The sequence below is a fragment of the Pongo abelii genome, chromosome 5 (genome assembly GCF_028885655.2).
Source record: "Pongo abelii isolate AG06213 chromosome 5, NHGRI_mPonAbe1-v2.0_pri, whole genome shotgun sequence".
In the NCBI taxonomy this organism is placed as follows: Eukaryota; Metazoa; Chordata; class Mammalia; order Primates; family Hominidae; genus Pongo; species Pongo abelii.
Window position 1 is genome coordinate 30930740 of NC_071990.2, and position 22843 is coordinate 30953582.

At 55.7% G+C, this 22843-nt stretch overlaps 1 protein-coding gene across 7 annotated transcripts; it reads left to right on the forward strand.

Moving 5' to 3' along the window:
• The first annotated feature begins 3262 nt into the window (after positions 1–3262).
• Positions 3263–22553, forward strand: DDR1 (discoidin domain receptor tyrosine kinase 1). Of its 7 annotated transcripts, none has more exons than XM_024248928.3 (18): positions 3263–3469; positions 11089–11215; positions 11309–11411; positions 11604–11832; positions 13371–13518; positions 13781–13880; positions 14403–14589; positions 14697–14943; positions 15462–15557; positions 15666–15817; positions 16903–17068; positions 17801–17911; positions 19013–19257; positions 19416–19543; positions 19775–19993; positions 20471–20705; positions 21286–21435; positions 21554–22553. In XM_024248928.3, the coding sequence occupies exons 2-18, from the start codon at positions 11131–11133 to the stop codon at positions 21692–21694; spliced, it is 2742 nt and encodes a 913-aa protein (XP_024104696.3). In that variant the 5' UTR covers positions 3263–3469; positions 11089–11130; the 3' UTR covers positions 21695–22553. The 7 variants fall into 7 exon arrangements, with proteins under 7 accessions (XP_024104696.3, XP_054414626.2, XP_024104695.3 ...); XM_024248927.3 differs by lacking the exon at positions 3263–3469 and adding an exon at positions 5272–5333; XM_024248930.3 differs by lacking the exon at positions 3263–3469 and adding an exon at positions 5392–5515.
• Positions 22554–22843: the final 290 nt, after the last annotated feature.

Below are 22843 nucleotides of genomic sequence, written 5' to 3' on the forward strand. Positions count from 1 at the left end.
CTTCTGCAGAGGCAGGACTCACCAGGCTTAGCGGTCGGTCCAGGGTCGGTCCAGTCTGAAGGCCCAGGGAGCCCTTCTACATCCCCCTTTCCATTTTGGAAGACTGAGATGGAGGAGTCCAGGGGAAGTTCTGGGTAGGAAGCAGCCACTTGCTATTAAGTGGCAATTAAATTGCCATTGCAATTTAAGGTAAATCGCAGCCCCTCTGGGCCTAGTTTTCTTTTTTCTCACTCTTTTTTTGGCGATAGAGTCTTGCTCCATCACCCAGGCTGGAGTGTAGTGGTGTGATCATAGTTACTGTTACCTCGAACTCTGGGGCTCAAGCCATCCTCCTGCCTCAGCTTCTGGGTAGCTGGGATTACAAGGTTTTCTTTTTATGAGAGCCCTGCCCCACTCATGTCAGAGGGCCCTGAGGAGGCAAACACAGGACGGTTGAAAATGCTAGTAAAACACCTAGCACGTGCACTGCTGTCCTGGCTGGAGGCTTAGGGGGAGCACCATGGGATGTGCACAGGATAAAGTGGGATTAACTCCTCCCTCCCCTCAGCCATTACTCTGAACTCTGCATCCCACATGCTGCTGCCAAAAACCACTTTTAAAAGAACACAAATCTAAACATGTCATTTCCCAGCTCAAAACCCCAAGGTTCTTTCTCCTCACCTTCAGAATAAGCCAAACTACTCAAAGATAGGTTCCAAATCTGCCTTTCTGGTTTCACTCATGGGACGGACCCTTCTTCCAGGCGAGGCTGCATTTGGACATAGCCATATTCACGCCTCCCTGCCTTGGCTCCTCCGCTTCTCTGGCCAGGAATGGCCTTGCCTCATCTCTGCAAATCTTAGCATGACTTAAGGCCCAGTTCAAGCTCCAGCTCCTCCCTGAGGTCTTCTGAGTCTTGTCTCCTGTCCCACTCAGGAGGACCTGGCCTCCCCCTTCCCTGGGTTCCCACGACCCTTTCCAGCTCTGCCTGTAGCACGGTGTTCTGTCTTCTGTGACTACATACATATATACGCCTAATACTCTCTAGATTGTAAAGGCCTGGAAGGTGGGGAGCGGGTTCCATTACTGAATGCATCTTTCATAGCTCTCGCTGTCAGAGCCTGCCCTACGCAAACTTTTATTTATTTATTTTTTTTTTTAAGAGGGACTTTCACTCTTGTCTCCCAGGCTGGAGTGCAATGGCGCATTCTCGGCTCACTGCAACCTCCACCTCTCGGGTTCAAGCGATTCTCCTGCCTCAGCCTCCCAAGTAGCTGGGATTACAGGTACCCGCCACCACGCCTGGCTGATTTTTTTGTATTTTTAGTAGAGACAGGGTTTCACCATGTTGGTCAGGCTGGTCTCAAACTCCTGACCTCAGGTGATCTGCCTGACTCGGCCTCCCAAAGTGCTGGGATGATAGGCATGAGCCACTGCACCTGGTGCCCTATGCAAACTCTTATTTTATTATTATTATTATTATTATTATTTTTTTTTTTTTTTGAGACGGAGTCTCACTCTGTCACCCAGGCTGGAGTGTAGTGGCACAATCTCCGCTCACTGCAAACTGTGCCTCCCGGGTTTGCGCCATTCTCCTGCCTCAGCCTCCCGAGTAGCTGGGACCACAAGCGCCCGCCACCACACCCGGCTAATTTTTTGTGTTTTTAGTAGAGACGGGGTTTCACCGTGTTAGCCAGGATGGTCTCGATCTCCTGACCTCGTGATCCGCCCGCTTCGGCCTCCCAAAGTGCTAGGATTACAGGCGTGAGCCACCGCGCCCAGCCTATTATTATTATTTTTTGAGACAGAGTCTTCCTCTGTCACCCAGGCTGGAGTGCAGTGGTGTGATCTCGGCTCACTGCAACCTCCACCTCTCAGGTGCAAGCGATTCTCCTGCTTCAGCCTCCCAAGTAGCTGGGGTTACAGACGTGCACCACCACACCCAGCTAATTTTTTTCTATTTTTAGTAGAGATAGGGTTTCACCATGTTGGCCAGGCTGATCTCGAACTCCTGGCCTCAGGTGATCCACCCACCTCGGCCTCTCAAAGCAAACTCTTAATAACAACTGTTGTGGAATGACTTGGGAGGTGGCACTCAGAGATCCCAAGTGACACATGAGAAGTCCACAGAGAGATATCATGTTAGTGGAGTTTGGATGGTTGCTTTTATCAGTGGGCCTGTACCTTACAGATGCTATCTCATTATCTTCTAAACAGACTCTGGGCCAGTGACCATTATCTCCCTCTTACTGATGTAGACTCAGCCAAGAGAAGCCAGATGGTGAGTCGGAACATTAACCCTCCCTCTCAGACGCAGAGCCCTGCTTTCTCCCCTCCCATTTGGTACTCTGCTTCCTCTTGCATGCTGTGAGAGGCGGCCTCATTACTCCTCTTCCCTCCTCCAGTCCCTCCAAGCCTAATTCATCACCTTTGGCTTTGGGATCATAGTTTCCAAACCAAGGATTGTCTGAACATTGTCTGACAATGGTTTTTTTTTTTTTTTTTTTTTTTTAGGCAGGGTCTTGCTCTGTTGCCCAGGCTGGAGTGCAGTGGTGCAATCATGGCACACTGCAGTCTTGACCTCCCGGGCTCAGGTGATCCTCCTACCCAGCCTCCTGGTGCACATCACCACACCCAGCTAATTTTGGTATTTTTTGTAGAGATGGGGTTGTGCTATGTTGCCCAAGCTGGTCTGGAACTTCTGGGCTCAAGCGATCCGCCCTCCTTGGCCTACCAAAGTGCTGGAATTATAGGCGTGAGCCACCCCAACTGTCGCCATTGCCATTGGTATTTAAGAGGTGATGGTTTAGGCTTTGAAATTGGGGTTGTTTGTGAAAACTGAGAGTGCCTTTTCTTCTCAGATATTTCCTATGGCCATTGGTGTAATTGGAGGGAAGCTCTCGCCATATGTAATATTTTTGAGGCAGCCAACTAAGAAAGTGGGATTCTGGTTCTCTCCAGGGTGCAAAATCCTGGGAGAAGGAAGTGAATTCTCAGGGGCCCAGAAGGAGTCTCTAAAGGACCTCTGCCAGTCAATTCTAATCTCTCTTTTCCCCCGCAAATCAGCCCCTGCTTCTGCCTCTTTCTCCGTCTCTCCTAGATTCTCCCCCTCTGGAGGGCCTGAGCTCCCGTCCACCACCCCCAACACTGCTTTCTGCTTCCTCTGCCTCCCTTCATCTCCTTTTGTCTGGGGTTTCTTTGTCTGGGGTCTCCCTTTGGTTCTGTTTCACAGTTCTCAGCCTCCCCTCCCTTTCTCCACAGCCAGGCTGCTCAGTCCCTCTCTGCGGGGGCCTAGAGGCTCGGTGAGGGGAGCGGGACTTGGTTGCCATGGTCACATCGAAGCCAGCCGCAGCTGGCCCCGGGCAGCTGCTCCTCCTGGGCCCGGGGCCCCGGACGCTCGGACAAAGCCAGGCAGCGTTGGCAGCCCCAGACCCGACCCCAAAGGCCTGAGACTGGGGTGACTGGGACCTAAGAGAATCCTGAGCTGGAGGTGAGGGGGGGGAAGCCAGAGATGAACTGGGAGGGCAGGAGTGGGCACTGGAGCTGGGCCCTCCCCTTGTGGGCAGGGACCAGGCGGTCCCTGGCTGGAGGCTGGAGGTGTATTGGGAGGAGGGGAGCGGCCCAGAGCTTGGCAGGGAGGAGGGGAAAGACAGGGAATAGCGTTGGGTGCCATGGTGTGGCAAATGGGCTGAGGGGCTAGGGTGTCCTCAGTGGGGGACCGTTGTCCAGAAACAGGTTCGATTCTCTCTTTGGGCCTCGTGTGCCCGTCTGTCCCGCAGGTGCCTCTTCCTTTCTCAGCCTTTTATACTTCTCATCTCTCTGTGTCCCTTAGCTTCACACTCTGCGCCCCAGTCTTCCTCCTCTTTCCCTCTACTCTCTGTTTCACTCCAGCCCCTTCTTCCCTTGTCCTTGCTTCTTGTCCCCTTGGTCTGTCTGCTCAGCTCTTAGGCCTCCTCAGTTCCCTGCCTTCCTCTCTTAGGAGTTTGTTTCCAACACTGTTTCCTTCCCGCGTCCACTTCAGTTCCTTCATCCAGTTTAGCCCTTTTCTTCCCAAACTTCAGTCTCCTCCTCTGAGCCCCTGGGGCTTCCCACCTTTTGCTGTGTGGGCCCTGTCTTCATCCTCCTTTTCCTCTCTCAGACCTGTCTCCTCAGCCTTGACCTCAGTCCATCTCCTGTCTCTCTGGGAATTCCCTCACCATTGTCCCCATCTGACCATCAGCCTCGTCTCCCTCTTCTGGTCCCTTGCCCCTTTCTTCCCCAACCACAGCTGAGCTGTTTCATCTCGCTCCCAGAGCTACGTCATCTCAATCTCCTCCTTTGCTCCCTGGCCTCAGTTTCCAGTTTGTGTTCAGTGGCATCAGGTCTGACTCACACCCAAAGCCTTGTACACTCCTTCACCCTGCCCCCAACCCGTCGCTTCTTACTCTCCCCAGCTGCTGACCCAGCCTGCTCCTCCAGAGGCAGCTGCAGCTCCCGGAAGGGGACCGCAGCTAGTGTATGTGTGGGGGCCCATCTGGTCCGTCCTCTCGCTGGCTGGTCGTGCTGGGCTTCCCTCCTGTGGCCAGGTGGTCTGCAGGCCTGAAGCTGCCTTCTCCCCTCTCCTACGTGCCTCTCCTCACATTTTTTCAGCTGCTTCTCATCCTCTCCTTCCTGGGCAGCAGGCTGCCACTGGCTTGAAGGGGAAGGAAGCCCAGGATGGGAGGGGATGGTAGAGGGTCATTTGGGGGTTCTGGGGGACACAGGGGGCCTCTGGGGTTCGGAGTGATGCAGGAGATGTGGAATGGGCTCTGGGGACCACGGATGGGTAATCAGGCCCTCTTCGTCTTTGGTGCTGCTCTCTGGGCCCCAGGATGGCTGGGATTTCCCTCTCAGGCCCCTGGGAATCTCGGCTCCGAGTCCCGCATTCCAGCTGGCTCCAGCTCCCTTTCCGTTGTCACTTGACTCCACTGGGCCCCAGCCTTGCATCCCTCCCACTCCTCCAGCCTGGAGCTGGGGCGAGGTGGGCATCACCACTAGGAATTTCTCCTGAGGCAGTGAGAAGAGGGGACAAAGGTTTCAGGACTCTCTAGCTCCTTCTGCTGTCCCCAGTGGACCCCTCTGTCTGGCACTGCCATGCCACTTAGCTGGGGTCAGCGTGGGCCTGGGGTGTGGAATGTCCCACCAGGGTATGACGGGCTGTAGCTTGCCTGGCAGGCAGGCTTGTTGGGGCTTTCCCAGAGCACAGCTCCTGGAAGGAGGGGCTGCGGGCTGCCAGGTGAGGTGACTTGGGAAGCCTTGGCCCCACCCCCAGGCTGGCCCCACCCCCAGTCCAGCGTCTCCTGGGCTTAGATTCCCCAGCTGCTGTCTCTGGAGGGGTAGGTGTTCTGGGGGAATGAATCCCTGGGGGCTTGGTGGGACAGGAAGGCGGGAAGAAGCTGCTCTTCGAGTGACCCTGGGGCTGTCTGTTAGCAGGTCCCTCAGCCGTTGGAACGTCCTTGGGCTTCTGAACTAGTGCCCATGTGTGCCTCGGCCTTTCCCAAGGGCCAGCTTCTTCCTGGTAGTGCTTTTGTGTACTTGTCTGGTTGGGACTTTGTGTTTCTTTCTTGGGATTGTTGTCTGGGACTGCAAGCAGGGTATGTTTTTATCTACTGTGAGGTTCCTGGGGCAGAGATGTGCAGTGGAGCGAGACCTTCCTGTGACGGTGACATTGTCTAGGTGGTGAGCAGGTGTGGGGGTGTGGAGAGAGGTGAGGGGCTGAGGTAGTGCTGAGTGGGGAAAAAGCACCTCCCACCACAAGCTGTTCTGTCCTGCTCCATCCTCTGCCCAGCAGCTCTCTCAGTTGCTTTGCCTACTCAGTCTCACTGTGTCATCTTCCCTGGGTCTCTTGGTCCCCTTCCTTTTGACTGTGTGTGATTTTCACTGTGCCTCCATTCTTCTGCTCCTCTTCTTCCTCCTCCCGACCACCCAACTTTGTCCTGGCCTCATTTTTGGCCTCTTCTGGCCAGTGATCAGACCCTCCGGCCCACTAGGGCCAGAGCTGGCTGGCCTGAGGGAGGCTTGCCCTGAGGACTCCTGAGTCCCCCTCCCACTCCACTCCGTTGGGAGCCCAGGGGAATCAGGGCCTGGGCGTCTGGACCCCCGGGTCCCTTAGAAGGCCCTGCAGAGAGAGGAACTGAGAGGAGAGGGTTAGAAGAGAGTGAGCCCGCCCTCAGGGTCTGGGGCCTTCCAGGTTGGGTCGTAGAGGCGGGAGCGCACAGGCTGGGAGAGAGGAGCAAAGGTTGGTGGAGTGAGAAGAGCAGTCTGGGGCCTGGGTGGACAGGTGAGCCCTGAGACTTGAGCTCTGCTCCCTTCTCTGGGCTAACTCCCGCAGCTGGGCTGGGCCGAGCCTGTGGGAACCTGCTTCTTCCTCTGTGCCCTGGGGCTGCTCCCTTTGCCTCTCCCACCAGGAACCGAGCCCAGAAATAGGAGGGGCGTCTTCCCCTCGTGGGCCCTGAGCGGGACTGCAGCCAGCCCCCTGGGGCGCCAGCTTTGGAGGTTCTCGTTTGGGGAAGCGGGGGTGGGCTGCGAGTGGGTGGAGGGGGCTGGGCGCGGAGCCGGCCGGGGGCAGCGGCGCGGGCGGCTGGGCCGCCTGGGAGCGACCAGGCGGGCTCGGCGGGCGGGTTACCTGGGGGAGGCCGGGCAGGGCACTGGCTCGCGGAGTGGGCGTGGCAGGCGCGGGGCCTGGAGCGCGGCGCCGGGCGTGGGAGCCACCGGGACTACTGGGTCCGGGAGGGGGAAGGGAGGGCTGCGAGCCCGAACGCGCGGAGAGAAGGCCGAGGGGAGGGAGCGGAGCCAGGAGCGGGAGGAGGAAGGGAGGGAGCCGAGGCGAGGGGGAGGCGGCGCCTGGGCCCGAGCCGCCCCAGCCCTGGCTCCTCTCCCCGGAACAGGCCCCCGACAGCTGCTCGCGGGAGCCGCCTCCCGACACCCGAGCCCCGCCGGCGCCTCCCGCTCCCGGCTCCCGGCTCCCGGCTCCCTCCGCCTACCCCGCCCCTCGCCCCGCCGCCGAAGAGGCCCCGCTCCCGGGTCGGACGCCTGGGTCTGCCGGGAAGAGCGATGAGAGGTAGGGAGAGCGGCGGCGGACCCCGCGGGCGGAGGCCTGGGGCTCCTGGGGTGGGGGCGCGCGGCGGCTCCTGCAGGGCGAGGGGCGGGGGAGGCAGGACGTCCCGGGCCATGCTTCGTCGTCCAGCTCTTCTAAGCCTCCCTGCCTGCCTCTCCGATGCTCTGGCTTACCGTCTGAAAACCGGGGGCAGGGACTGGGGGGAGGTGAAACCCCTGACCTCCCAGAAAGAGTTTTGAGCCTCTAGCATTGAGGCAAGTCCCCCCTCACTCAGTGTGGAGGAACTGAGCCCCGGAGGAGGTGCTCCTATGCAGCCCCACTGAGTCAGCTCATCTATCGCCTGGAGAGCCGGGCCTGCCCTCCACCTGGCCAGTCCCTGCGGGCATCTACTAACTGCTAAGCCTCCGCTCAGCCAACACCCAGTTGGCCAGTCTGGTCACAGTCCAACAAAAAGAGGGACTGCCACTCTAACCCATTAGTGACACAACTCTTCCCGGCTGGATGGTCAGTTGGCTCTGGCATGAGAGAATGTCACTGCCGGTGAGCGCCAGCCTCAGGGTCCCACCCCCCACGCCTGGCTCTTGGCTGAACATTTCTTCCCAGCACTTCCAGCAGCCAGAGGCAGGCGCCCAAGCTCGCTGGCTGTTGCTGAGGGCCTGTAGGTGTGTCCAGGACTGAGTGGTGTGGTGGAGACAGGTGAAAGGAGAGTGAGTGGAAAGGCAGGGAAAGGCTGTTGTCCTTATTGCCACTCTTCCCACCCAGCGCCGACCTGTTCCCTGCCCCCTCGACGTCCCTCTGGCTTGGTCACCCATGTGTGTTAGAGGCTGGGCCCCAGTTCTCTGGGGATCCTGTGCCCAAGGGCCCGGGCGTGTGTGTCTCATGCTGTCTTCTGGTCACAGGAGCATGTGGTGTCTGTCATTTCATGTTCACAGGTGTCTGAAGGTGGCTATTCACTGAGCGATGGGGTTGGACTTGAAGGAATGCCAAGGTGTGGATGGGTTGATGTATGCATGAGCTTCTGTGTTTGCTCTGTCTCAGAAACTCTGTGAGGGTTGTCAGAGACACTGAGAGGGGGGTGTGTGCATGCCACATTTAGCCTCGCTGTTTACAGCCAGTTCAGTAAGTTTGTGTGTCTCACCGTGTGTGTGTACAGAGCTGTGTGGGTGTTGTCTGAGTGGGACGTGGGGGTTGGAAGAGAAGCGTGAAGGGCTTGAGGCAGGGTGGCCTGGCCCCTGGTTTGTCTTTGGTTGTAATGGGGTGGAAGGGCGTGGGATTGGGGAAGGTCTTCTGGGCCTGTCCTCTCTTGCCCTCTGTGTCTCTGACTATGGGCTGAAGACCCAGTGGAGAGAGATGAGGTGACTGGGGGTGTTGGAGAACAGACAGCCCAGATGTCTCTGTGCTTCTCTGTGCTCCTCTGCTTGGCTCTATGCCCCGTGTTTCTGAGCCTGCTCTATTTACCTCTTGCATTGTGGCTCTCGCTCTGTCTCTGCCTGCCTCCTATCCTCTGCCTGCCTTTGTATCTCTGCCCCGGGCTCCTCTCGGCTCTGTGTGGCTCTGATGACTCATCTGGGATAGGCATGAAGGTTACTCAGGGGAACAAGAGCCCCGCTGTTCCCGAGAGAGGTGGGGGTGGAGAGTGGCACCCAGGAATTCCGAGCCAGTCTCCTGGGACTCTGGCAGTCTGCTCCCCGGCGCTGGACCCTAAGGGACCAGGCATGATGCCTTTTGGTTCTAGCCTCTCCTTGATAACTGAGTGCCCCCCACAACTCAGTCGTCCCCCTCAGCTGCTGCTTCAGAGCTCTGGGGTCTCAGCTGCCTCTTACTTTCCTGCCCTAGTGCATTGTGGGAGCAGCTGGAGGAGGACAAAGGGATGGGGGTGTATCCCCCACTCCTCCTACCTCCTGGGGTGACCTGCCTTCCTTGTCTTTAGACCCGCCCTCGTCTCCAAGGCAACTCAGCCTTTCCTCAGTCCCTCAGAGGCAGCCGCCTTCTGGAAGTGGGAACTGGAGGGACTGGATGTCTGGGTATCAGGAAGGCAGAGCAGGGATAACAGGGCCCAAGATGCCCTGAACCTGATGAGAGGTGGCAGTCGAGTCCCTCAGGACTCCAGGGCCTGGAGACTTCAGTGCAGGGCTCTGGGACCAGTACAGGTTAGGATAGCTTTTCCTGCAGCAGGGGAGGGGAGAGTAGTTACTTGGGTTTGTAAGGAGATGCCATTTTGAATCGTTTTATGTGGGGTAAGCTTCCTGGGCCTGAGGAACAGAGTAGGGATTTTCAAACTTTAATGGGCACAGGTCACCTGGGAATTGTGTTAAAATGCAGATTCTGATTCAGCAAGTCAAGGGTGAGCCTGAGATTCTGATTTCTTCCATGCTTCCAGGTATTGCTGATGGTCCAGGGACCACCCTGGGCCTAGAGGGCTATATAGGGGACAGTAAGACTAGAAGGTGCTGGGGTCCCCTCTGCCCTTCTCTTAGAATTCTGGACTCCTATGTGGGAGGGCAGCAGGGTGAGCTGGTCCAGGCTTATCTGATGTTTAATTCTATCATATCCTCAACAAGGAATTGCCCAACCTTTCCTGGGACATATTTATTTTTTAAAAGTCAAAATGGTTGTCATATTCTTTTACATATCATATGATTTTACATAAATGCATTTATGTTACAGGATTTAGAAAAATAGTACAATCAACTTGTCTTTTTAAATTTGCTTTTCTTTTGCCCCATTCATGTTAACTCTTGTTATATTATATTCTATTGTTATATTCTATTATATATTCTCTCTTTCTAGATATACACACAGGTATATATACAAACATGGGTGCTTGTTTATTTTATTTTCAAAAGGTGGGATAATTTTTTATAGTTCTGTAGCTTGCTTTTCATATTCAACAGATAAACACGGAAATCACACAAAGTTAGGAATTTATTGCCTCTTTGTTACTTTTCACAGCTGCATAGTAGTCAATAAACCTTATTATTTTTTTTAATTCCAGCCTGTCCCCTGTGGGCATTCACATATCTTACAGATTTATGTCTTACAAAAGGTGCCATAATAAACATCTTTGAGCATCTTCTTTTTTATTTTTATTTTTCACTTTTTTCAAAGAGATGGGGTCTCACTATGTTGACCAGGCTGGTCTCTAACTCCTGGCCTCAAGTGATCCTCCCATCTTGGCCTCGCAAAGTGCTGGGGTTACAGGCATGAGCCGCCAGACCCAGACCTGCACATATGTTCTTACTTCCTGGTGCTTCTCTTTCCCCATTTGGGTAGATTGTTAGGAGAGGGAATGCTGGGTTGAAGAGGATGTGCATTTTTAATTATAATAGACATTGCTAGATCGCTTTCCAAATAGAGGATAAAACTCATTTCTGCCATCGAGCATGGTGCCTCCCTTTTCATCACTTTCCACCACTTTTATATGTTACAGCCTTAGAAAAATATCTTGTCAATCTGCTTGGTATTTCCCTGAGGCTAGTGAATTTGACCATTAAAAAAAATGTTTGTTGGCAATTTGGCTTTGCTTTTCTGTGAAATGACTATTCACATTCTTTGGCTGTTTCTTTATTGGGTTACTTATATATTTTTTCTTGTCAGTTCCTAAGGGGCCTTAGTTTATTGTAGTTATTAAACCTTTTCCTGTTGTGTGTGTTATAAACATTTTTTGCACACTTGTTGTTTGTTCTAAGCCATTATTTATGGGGATAGTTTGCCCATTCCTGATTGGACAAATGGGGCTTTAGGAAGTTATTTAACTGATCTCTGTCCTAGTTTCTTCATGTGTTAAATATGGATAGTAATAGTATCTACCTTATGAAGTGACTGTGAAGATAAAATTATGGATTCTGTTTAAGGGTTTAGGCCAGTGTCTGGCACAGGGGAAGCATTCTAAAAATATAGCTGATGCTGTTAAACAATGACTGTTGTTGTTGTTTTACTGTTATTATCCCCAAAGCGGCCCATTCTGTCTGTTGCTGTCAGCTATGACTCAGTCCCCTGATTAACTTACCCACCACCCATTTTATCCCCTGCAGAGATGCTGCCCCCACCCCCTTAGGCCCGAGGGATCAGGAGCTATGGGGCCAGAGGCCCTGTCATCTTTACTGCTGCTGCTCTTGGTGGCAAGTGGAGATGCTGACATGAAGGGACATTTTGATCCTGGTGAGGAGACTGAATCATGGGTCCCTGAGGGCCAAGGCTTGGGAGGTAGAGAGTTGGGGGCCTTGACTTGTTACATGCCTGCTTTTTACTCAGCCAAGTGCCGCTATGCCCTGGGCATGCAGGACCGGACCATCCCAGACAGTGACATCTCTGCTTCCAGCTCCTGGTCAGATTCCACTGCCGCCCGCCACAGCAGGTACTTGGCACACCTGGCACACCTGTAGCTGCCCCGAGGGGGAGCTCCTGGGACCTCTACTTCCTCTCCAACCCCTCTGCCCATGCCATTGCAACCCCTGCAGTCTGAGGAGTTGAATGAAGTGGGGTTTAAGTACTGGAGATGGAGGCAGACCTGGGGCCAGATGTTCTCTGTGCCCCTCGTCACCCTCAGGTTGGAGAGCAGTGACGGGGATGGGGCCTGGTGCCCCGCAGGGTCGGTGTTTCCCAAGGAGGAGGAGTACTTGCAGGTGGATCTACAACGACTGCACCTGGTGGCTCTGGTGGGCACCCAGGGACGGCATGCCGGGGGCCTGGGCAAGGAGTTCTCCCGGAGCTACCGGCTGCGTTACTCCCGGGATGGTCGCCGCTGGATGGACTGGAAGGACCGCTGGGGTCAGGAGGTGAGGCTGGCAGGGGCGGCACCCAGAGGAGGGTGGCTCTCCTCACTTCCAGCTGTACTTTAAACACCACCTATATGCTGACGACTCTCCAGTTTATATTATCTCCAGCCTAAGCCTCTCAGCTGAGCTCCAAACAATATTGTAAACCCGGCCACCTTTTGGACTTCTCCACCTAGATGTCTTTTTTTTTTTTTTTTAACAGATGGGGTCTTGCTATGTTGCCCAGGCTGGTCTTGAACTTCTGGGCTCAGTGATCCTCCCACCTTAGCCTCCCAAAGTGCTGGGATTACAAGCACTGTAGCCAGCCACCTAGATGTCTAATAGGCATCTCAAATGTACATTTAACTTCCCAGGCTGAATTTGATTCCCATTCCCAACCTAAACCTGCTCCTCCCCTGGCATTCTCCAGCTCAGGAAGTGGTATCACCATTGCCTGGTTGCCTAGGCTATAAGCTAAGATGATATCCTTGATTCCTCTTTTTCTCTCACCTCCTTCCAAAGCATCAGCAGCCCAGTCTGTTCTACCTCCATAGTGTTCCTGAATCCAGTCACTCCTCACCACTCCACCTCTACTGCCCTAGGCCACCTGCCTGCCATCTCCAGCTTAGATGAGTGCAGTAGATGCCAAACGCGTCTCCCTGCTTCTGCCCTTTTCTGCCTGGAGTCAAATCTCCACCTGGGGGCGGCATCCAGTGGACCTTAGAGCATGTAAATCAAATACATCGCACCTAGCTGACACCCCCGTGCTGGCTTTCCACTCTGCCAGAACAAAAGCTGAGCCTCTAGCTGGTGCAGGATGCTCAGCCTGACCTGGCTCCTGCCTGCATCACTTGTTTCTTGCGCATCCTTGGCCACGCTGCCTTTCTTGTTGTTGCTGGAACAAGCCAGGGCTCGTTCCCACAGCTTCCGGACATTTTCTCTGTGCCCGCAAAGCTCCTCCCCTAAATAACCACAGGCTCTCCCTCACTCCATTCAGTTCTCTGCCAGGTGTCACCTCCTCAGAGAGCCTTTTCTGGCCACCCACCGCACTGCTCTGTCCATACTCCCTGCCTCTTGTTCTTCGCAGCTATTTTCCCTGCTGGGATCTCAGTCCTGCAAGGGCGGGGAGTGACGTTCACCACTGAGAACGTGCCTGGCACAGAGCGGGCACTCAGCCAACTTCTGCTGAATGAACAGAGGGAATGGGCTGAAATGAAGGGGAAGCTGAGGCAGGGGTGCAGGGCTGTGAGGATTGGGGAGAATCTGGGCACAATGGGATGATAGGCTTGGAGACAAATGGATGGAGCCAGGCAAGGAGAAGAGGGCAGCTGAGCCTGGAGTCTGAGGATGGAACATCAGAGCTGCGAGAGGGCCAGAGGTCTCAGCTGCAGATCTTCATTTCACCTATGCCTGGGTGCGCCCCACAGTGCTGTGTGCTCGGTGCCACCCCTCATGGGTCTCTAAGTGACCACTGTGGGCTGGGCCAGGGAGCAGCTGGTGGCTGGGAAGTAAGATCTGACCTGGACCCTATCCCACCCACACCGTTTCCTGGCCCACAGGTGATCTCAGGCAATGAGGACCCTGAGGGAGTGGTGCTGAAGGACCTTGGGCCCCCCATGGTTGCCCGACTGGTTCGCTTCTACCCCCGGGCTGACCGGGTCATGAGTGTCTGTCTGCGGGTGGAGCTCTATGGCTGCCTCTGGAGGGGTGAGTGGCTCAGCTCCCTGGGAATCTGTTTCCTGAGCAGGGGACTGGAGAGTGGGGAGTGTGGAGAATGGGCATCCAGGATTCCCTTTCTCCTGCTGGGAAGCTGTCACTCTTGAGGAGGGGGCTAGCCAGCATCGTCTCCTCCGTGCCAATGGGCCAGTGGAGAGATACGAGAAGGGACCTGAAACCTGCCCAGGCCTGATGCAGGGATGGGGGATGGAGCCTTCATGCCTCTGACCCCCATCCTCTCACCCTGCCCCAGATGGACTCCTGTCTTACACCGCCCCTGTGGGGCAGACAATGTACTTATCTGAGGCCGTGTACCTCAACGACTCCACCTATGATGGACATACCGTGGGCGGGTAAGAAAGGCCCCTGCAGGATATGGAGTTTGGGGTGGGAGGGAGGACTCTGTGTGTGTGTGTGTGTGTGTGTGTGTGTGTGTGTAGGGGGGCTGGTAAGTAGGGTGGGGAGTGAGGTGGAAGAACTGAGAAGAGGGATGGGTTAGGTGGGGCCTCAAAGGGTAGGATTAGGGTGACCACTAGCCCATATGACACTGTACAAAAAAGGCACCCCTTTGCTAACACACATTGTTGGAAATTGCTGCAATAAATATGCACATCATAGACTGAAATGGTGCCCCTTAGAGGTGGTGCCCTTGTGCTGGACCTTTGTGACCTGCAAAGTACCTGTAATAGTGCTGGGGTAGGGGTGGAGAGAAGAGAAGGGCCAGCTGCATGAGTGTGAGGTGGGGTGGGAATGGGACTAGTGGACAGGAGCCAGGCTGGCCAGGCCACTGTGCTGGAGGCTGGCGGGGCAGAGTGCCTGGATATCAAGACCCTCTTCCCTTCCAACCTCCTCTTCCTTGGTCCCCTCTTCTCCAGACTGCAGTATGGGGGTTTGGGCCAGCTGGCAGATGGAGTGGTGGGGCTGGATGACTTTAGGAAGAGTCAGGAGCTGCGGGTCTGGCCAGGCTATGACTATGTGGGATGGAGCAACCACAGCTTCTCCAGTGGCTACGTGGAGATGGAGTTTGAGTTTGACCGGCTGAGGGCCTTCCAGGCTATGCAGGTGAGTGAGTCCGGCTCTCGAGGAGGGCTCTGAAGCCATGCGGGGTGCCGTTGGGGTGCCCCCAGCACTCCTAGCCTTGACCCTGTGCCCTCTTCCCTTCATCCCAGGTCCACTGTAACAACATGCACACGCTGGGAGCCCGTCTGCCTGGCGGGGTGGAATGTCGCTTCCGGCGTGGCCCTGCCATGGCCTGGGAGGGGGAGCCCATGCGCCACAACCTAGGGGGCAACCTGGGGGACCCCAGAGCCCGGGCTGTCTCAGTGCCCCTTGGAGGCCGTGTGGCTCGCTTTCTGCAGTGCCGCTTCCTCTTTGCGGGACCCTGGTTACTCTTCAGCGAAATCTCCTTCATCTCTGGTAAGCCCTGGAGTAGCCCAGTCCCCAGTCCCTGAAATTGACAACTGATTTCATTCCTAACCCTGCAGTGTCCCTAAAATATTCATTCCTTGCATCATATCTACCCATCACCCACCGAAACTTCTCAATTAGGGGTGCCCCAAATAGCTTGAGCCCCTTTCTGCCTCTTGTTCTCCGTGTATCCGTCTTTCCTTTGTAAGCCCCTTGCCCATGACTGTTATTGAGCCAGTATGACAGTACTGGTTGTTAAAATATTGAAATACTTCTGTATTAGTTGAGAAATAGCCTCTTCTCTAAGCCTCCAGATACGTGTCCTCCGCTCCCCACAATCCAGCAACTATAGGGTTAACACCCACCACAGCTGGGGACTTCAGGACCCTGCTCCCCCAGCCCCCACTGGTCAGTGGTTGCCTATTGAGAATCACCCATGCTTCTGCTCCTTTGCAGAGCAATCCACTGCCTCCCTTGGGTCTCCTCCTCATTTACCTCCCTCCTTTCTTTTTGTTCCTTCTCCCCAGATGTGGTGAACAATTCCTCTCCGGCACTGGGAGGCACCTTCCCGCCAGCCCCCTGGTGGCCGCCTGGCCCACCTCCCACCAACTTCAGCAGCTTGGGTGAGCAGTCTTGGGTGGGCGTGTGGACGCTCTGCACCCTTCTCCCTGGGCCTCCCCCTCGGCTAGGGTGGGACCCTCCTGTGGTGTTGACCCTGCTGCCTCTGCCAGAGCTGGAGCCCAGAGGCCAGCAGCCTGTGGCCAAGGCCGAGGGGAGCCCGACCGCCATCCTCATCGGCTGCCTGGTGGCGATCATCCTGCTCCTGCTGCTCATCATTGCCCTCATGCTCTGGCGGCTGCACTGGCGCAGGCTCCTCAGCAAGGTGGGCACAGCCGCGGCATGTGGAGTGGTGGGGGGAGGCCAGGCCCCGGCACGAGCCAGGGTCCAGGGGGACCTGCAGGGCACAGCCCACTAGCATCCCAAGAGGAGGGCTTAGTAAAGAGACCACTTAAACCATGTCAAAGAGGGTATGGGGCTCACAAGGAGGGCTGCTCCCCAGCTCCGGGTCTGCTCAGCAGAGAGGAGCAAATACCACGACCCAGAGGAGAGAGTCTGTGGAGAGGGCACCTTGACAGGGGCAGTAGACTTTGGTCCTGGGATGCAGCTGGCCCGTGTCTACCCCTCAGGGAGGGCCTGGGAGAATAGATGCCCTGACCTCACTTTCTGCCCCAAAGTCCTGCTGGGCTCCTCTCTGGCCAACCCAAACCAGGCCTGTTGGTGCAGTCTACACTGGTCAGCCTTGGGGCAGAAGCAGGGTGGTGACAGGCAGAGAGTGGGGTTGGAGGAGCAAAGGGAAGACGTCTGGCACACCCCAAGCCACGTCTTCCAGCTGGAGTCCAATGGCAGTAATATACATTAAGGTTGATGACTGGACACGGTGGCTCATGCCTGTAATCCTAGCACTTTGGGAGGCCAAGGTGGGAGGATCACCTGAGGTCAAGGGTTCAAGACCAGCCTGACCAACATGGTGAAATCCCGTCTCTACTAAGAATACAAAATTAGCCAGGCATGGTGGCTTATGCCTGTAATCCCAGCTACTTGGGAGGCTGAGGCATGAATCTCTTGAACCTGGGAGGCGAAGGTTGCAGTGAGCTGAGATCGTGCCATTTCACTTCAGCCTGGGCGACAAGAGCAAAATTCCATCTCAAAAACAAACAAACAAACAAACAAAAAAACAGTTGATAGTTACGGACTGGGCAGATGAGGGTTGGAATCTCATTGTGGGACAGGGAAGTTACCTCCATGCTCTTGAGCTTTACTTTCTCTACCTGTAAGATGGTGCTGATAGTATCTACAGCTGTAGGGCTCTTGTGAGGGCTGAGGGAGGGAACGCAAGGATGGACACAACAGAGGGCCAGGCCGTGTGTGCTGAGCAACATGGGTGACGCCTCCCATCCCCATGACAAGGCTGAACGGAGGGTGTTGGAAGAGGAGCTGACGGTTCACCTCTCTGTCCCTGGGGACACTATCCTCATCAACAACCGCCCAGGTCCTAGAGAGCCACCCCCGTACCAGGAGCCCCGGCCTCGTGGGAATCCGCCCCACTCCGCTCCCTGCGTCCCCAATGGCTCTGGTAAGACCTGCCTTGTTCCAGTCGCACCTCTGTCCTCTCTGCTGTTTTCTTATTGTATCCCTTTCCCATTCTCTTTTTTTCCTGTCTTCCCCAGTTTCCACTTGTTTTCTTCTTTCTGTGCTCCTGGTTACTGTCTATATCACTCTTTGTCCCCACCATGTAGTCTCTCTCAAGACTTCCCCATGTATTACCCATAGTCCCCCGTGGTCCTATCTTGTCTGTGTCCCACAGACATCTCTCTATCTTTGTTGTAGCCTCTCATTGTGTCTCCCTGGCCCCTCCGCTTTGTATTAGACTCACTATGTTTGTTCCTTCTATCCATCCATCCTCCATCACCCATCCTTCCATCCATAGTCATACATCCTTGCATCCATCCATCAGTCTTCCATCATCTATCCTTCTATCTATATTCATAAATCTATTCATCCATCCATCCACCCACCCATATCCACCATCCATCTATCCATCTATATTCATACATCCATCTTTCCATCTATTATCCATCCATCCAACAAAACATCTGTTTACCATCCATCCATCTATTCATATGTCCCATCTGTCCATGCATTCATTATCCAGCCAGCCGTCCGTCACTCTGCAGATCCTTGTTTTATCCTGTCTGTCTCTTAATGCAATCATCAGCCCTGGTCTTGCCCTATTCAAGGTCTCCCTGTCTGTCTAGCCTTGAGTCTCATCCCTTCCCCGTGTTTCCCCTCCTCCTTCTCCCGACAGCGTTGCTGCTCTCCAATCCAGCCTACCGCCTCCTTCTGGCCACTTACGCCCGTCCCCCTCGAGGCCCGGGCCCCCCCACACCCGCCTGGGCCAAACCCACCAACACCCAGGGTAAGCCCCTCTGCCCCTGGGCTCTGCCAGGCTCCCCATACCTCTACTGGGGCAGGGAAAAGCCCTCACACCTTGCACTTCCTCCTCTCCCCACTGTGGCCTATTCTGCTCTCCTGAGCTCCCAAGGAGGAAGCTCTTGTGCCCTTAGCTCATCTCTGCTGCTGCTTGCTCTTTTTAAAGGTCCCCCCCTTGAGCTGAGGAGTAGAAAGCTTACTGGTCCCCAACTCTTCTCCCTCCTCCTCTTCCACGCCATCTCTTCAGCTCTCCAGAGCTAGACAGGAGGTTGCTGTGGTGGCCCCAGACTATTGTAACTCCTCCTCTATTCTCCACTCTCTCTAGAGCTGCGAGGAGGAGGGCTCTCACCCCGGGCGCTTGCCCTCTCCCTCACATGTGTCCTCTCTCTGCAGTCCCAGAGGTGAAGGCTCACGCCCCAACCCTTTCCATCTGCCCCTCGTCTCCTCAGTGTTGCCTTCTCATTGTGGCCCCTTCCCCAGGGCTAAGAGGGGACAGCTCTGCTTCCTGTCTTGTCTGTAGACAACTTGTGTTGGGGCTGTGAGCAGCTGTTACCCTCCCTCCTCTGTGTGCCTCTGTCTCTGCTTGTTGTTGAGCTTGGTGTGTTGGGTTGAAAGGATTGGGAGGGCTTGGCCCCCGGGGGAGCCAGGCTGAAAGCGACGGGAGAGCAGCTAAGTGAAGGGGAGGGAGCTGTGGTGAACGGGACAAGGGTTTGGAAGGTGGAGGGTGCCTGGATGCTGGGACCATCCTGAGGTGGGAGAACTCCTGGGGAGGAATTCTTCCAGCCAAGATTTATCTCACGGTCTCTTGAGAGACCCTAGGGAGGCCCTAAAAGAGTAAGACTTTATGACAGTTTTGCTCAACCGTATTCATTGCCTTGAAAACCTCTGGAATAGCTAACTCTCATCCCATGCCAGTGTCTTCCTGGTTTGAGGTCGGTGCATGGAATACTGGGAAGATACAGCATAGACCCAGTCTCTCACTTGACCGGGAGACACAGGGCCCTCCGGGAGGCTGAGGTGTGGGGAACTATAGCTCTCGGGCTGTTCCTGATGCCTCGTCCTGTCTTCTTTCCCCTCATCCCTGCAGCCTACAGTGGGGACTATATGGAGCCTGAGAAGCCAGGCGCCCCGCTTCTGCCCCCACCTCCCCAGAACAGCGTCCCCCATTATGCCGAGGCTGACATTGTTACCCTGCAGGGCGTCACCGGGGGCAACACCTATGCTGTGCCTGCACTGCCCCCAGGGGCAGTCGGGGATGGGCCCCCCCGAGTGGATTTCCCTCGATCTCGACTCCGCTTCAAGGAGAAGCTTGGCGAGGGCCAGTTTGGGGAGGTAAGGAGGGAGCCTACCCAGCCATCAGTAGTGTCTGGCCCTATTGGGTGCTCTGATGCCATGCCTGCACATCCCCTTGGCCAGGAACCTTAGTCATTTGTAACTGTGTTAATCCCTTTGACCCTGTGACCGCCTAGCAAATGAACTTCTTTATCCAGGTGCACCTGTGTGAGGTCGACAGCCCTCAAGATCTGGTCAGTCTTGATTTCCCCCTTAATGTGCGTAAGGGACACCCCTTGCTGGTAGCTGTCAAGATCTTACGGCCAGATGCCACCAAGAATGCCAGGTGAGGACCAGGGATGGCATCTGGAAGAAGGGAGGGGAGGCCGTGAAGAGTGGGGAGCCACCTAGAGAGAACAATGGCAGAGCCCAACAGAGGGGTGGCATCTCTGGGAGGGGATTTGCATGTACGCTGGGGGTGGGGACGCCTGGTCCACCTGAGGCGGGGTGGGGGGGCGCGGGGGAAGGTGCAGGCCGCCCACTCGGCATTCCTCTTCACCTTCTTCTTGTTCTCCAGGAATGATTTCCTGAAAGAGGTGAAGATCATGTCGAGGCTCAAGGACCCAAACATCATCCGGCTGCTGGGCGTGTGTGTGCAGGATGACCCCCTCTGCATGATTACTGACTACATGGAGAACGGTGACCTCAACCAGTTCCTCAGTGCCCACCAGCTGGAGGACAAGGCAGCCGAGGGGGCCCCTGGGGACGGGCAGGCTGCGCAGGGGCCCACCATCAGGTACCTGCTTACCCAGCCTGGGCCTTGCTGAGAATTCCCCAAGGGGATCTCCTCTTCTCCCCTCGCTTCAGCCTGGAGGAAAAGAGGGGAGCATGGGGGTGGGAAGGGAGGGAGAGGTTCCAGGAGGGCCTGGGATAAGGAATGTGTGACAAGTTAACCCAGGAACATGGACAGAAAGGCTGGAGGTGACTATGCAAGAGTGGTGAAGGGACTTGGGCCCTGCCATGACATCCCTTCTGCTTTCTCTCACCCTCACTCCCCTCCGAGTCCAGATTGGGCAGCACAATAAAAGAGGAGCCCCCTAGGGTTGGCCAGGCATGGGAGATTGAGAGGGAAGTGACCCTTGGCCTCACGTGGGCATTCCACCTCCGCATGGGGAGCCAGAGTGACCAGGCCCGGGGAGTGGGCTCTCTCTCCTCTCCTGGATGGGAATCTGCGAAGCTGCCCCCAGTGACCTTCTGTTGGTTCCCTTCTCAGCTACCCAATGCTGTTGCATGTAGCAGCCCAGATCGCCTCCGGCATGCGCTATCTGGCCACACTCAACTTTGTACATCGGGACCTGGCCACACGGAACTGCCTAGTTGGGGAAAATTTCACCATCAAAATCGCAGACTTTGGCATGAGCCGGAACCTCTATGCTGGGGACTATTACCGTGTGCAGGGCCGGGCAGTGCTGCCCATCCGCTGGATGGCCTGGGAGTGCATCCTCATGGTGAGCAGCCCGAGGACAGCCAGGTTGGGGCAGGGCGGGTGGGAGAACACTGGCCGCCACTCGCAGCCCTGGTCTTCATCAGTCACGCACTTTCTCTGGGTTGCATTTTACAGAATCTCATCTGTAAAATGAGGTTATCCTGGCCCAAGGGACTGGGGAAAGCAGGAGCTGCAGTGTGATGGGCAAGAGTCCAGGAGCCAAAAGTGGGTACTGGGGATGGAGACAGGGTGGCAGAGAGCTCAGGAGATGAGGTTGGGGGAGGAAGCTGGAGATGGAAGGGGTTGGGTAGGGAGACCAAGGGTCAGGACCAGAAAGTGGGGGTGGATGGAGAGGAAGGAGGAGCAGAAGGAAGAGGTGGGCCAGGGCCTTGGAGAGAAGACCAGAGCATGGAGAGGAAAGGCAGAGCCCCAGGGAGAGGAGTTGGAAAAGGTGGCCAGGGGAGGAGAGTGGAGAGCCTGGCGTCAGGAGGGATCAGGCCTGAGTGGAGCCCTGAGTGGATCTGGGGCTTCTGACAGGAAGGGAGGAGGGTCTATGTTGCCTGATGTCCCTGTCTGTTTTTGCTGCCTTCTCTGCATCCCAGGGGAAGTTCACGACTGCGAGTGACGTGTGGGCCTTTGGCGTGACCCTGTGGGAGGTGCTGATGCTCTGCAGGGCCCAGCCCTTTGGGCAGCTCACCGACGAGCAGGTCATCGAGAATGCGGGGGAGTTCTTCCGGGACCAGGGCCGGCAGGTCAGAGTGGAGGAGAGGGAAGATGGGTCCGAGGCGGGGGACAGAAGGGGCAGAGTCGTCGTCTTGGAGACTAAAGAATATTTGTTCCCTGACTCTCATCCACACTGCCACAATGCAGGTGTACTTGTCCCAGCCGCCTGCCTGCCCGCAGGGCCTATATGAGCTGATGCTTCGGTGCTGGAGCCGGGAGTCTGAGCAGCGACCACCCTTTTCCCAGCTGCATCGGTTCCTGGCAGAGGATGCACTCAACACGGTGTGAATCACACATCCAGCTGCCCCTCCCTCAGGGAGCAATCCAGGGGAAGCCAGTGACACTAAAACAAGAGGACACAATGGCACCTCTGCCCTTCCCCTCCCGACAGCCCATCACCTCTAATAGAGGCAGTGAGACTGCAGGTGGGCTGGGCCCACCCAGGGAGCTGATGCCCCTTCTCCCCTTCCTGGACACACTCTCATGTCCCCTTCCTGTTCTTCCTTCCCAGAAGCCCCTGTCACCCACCCAGCTGGCCCTGTGGATGGGATCCTCTCCAACCTCCTCTAGCCATCCCTTGGGGAAGGGTGGGGGAAATATAGGATAGACACTGGACATGGCCCATTGGAGCACCTGGGCCCCACTGGACAACACTGATTCCTGGAGAGGTGGCTGCGCCCCCAGCTTCTCTCTCCCTGTCACACACTGGACCCCACTGGCTGAGAATCTGGGGGTGAGGAGGACAAGAAGGAGAGGAAAATGTTTCCTTGTGCTTGCTCCTGGACTTGTCCTCAGCTTGGGCTTCTTCCTCCTCCATCACCTGAAACACTGGACCTGGGGGTAGCCCCACCCCAGCCCTCAGTCACCCCCACTTCCCACCTGCAGTCTTGTAGCTAGAACTTCTCTAAGCCTGTACGTTTCTGTGGAGTAAATATTGGGATTAGGGGGAAAGAGGGAGCAACAGCCCATAGCCTTGGGGTTGGACATCTCTAGTGTAGCTGCCACATTGATTTTTCTATAATCACTTGGGGTTTGTACATTTTTGGGGGGAGAGACACAGATTTTTACACTAATATATGGACCTAGCTTGAGGCAATTTTAATCCCCTGCACTAGGCAGGTAATAATAAAGGTTGAGTTTTCCACAACTGTGTGAGTGGGTTCCTTGGGAATTTGGTATCTCTGCCTCCTGTACCTCCCTCTGAACCTACTTCCCATCTTCCTTTTTTCCTCCCTCTTCCCATTCCACTTTCCATCACCTGTTTTACCCAGCATTGTGTTATGTTTCTGCATAATCCAGGTCTTTGCCTGTGGGACCTCAGGAGATGCATGAATGTCGAGTGCATGAGCCTTCTCAACTCAGAGGGGTGTTCTGGTGGAGGCCTGGAAGGAATGCAGTCAGGCCAGGGGTGCTGAACCTTTTTTGTGCCATAAACCC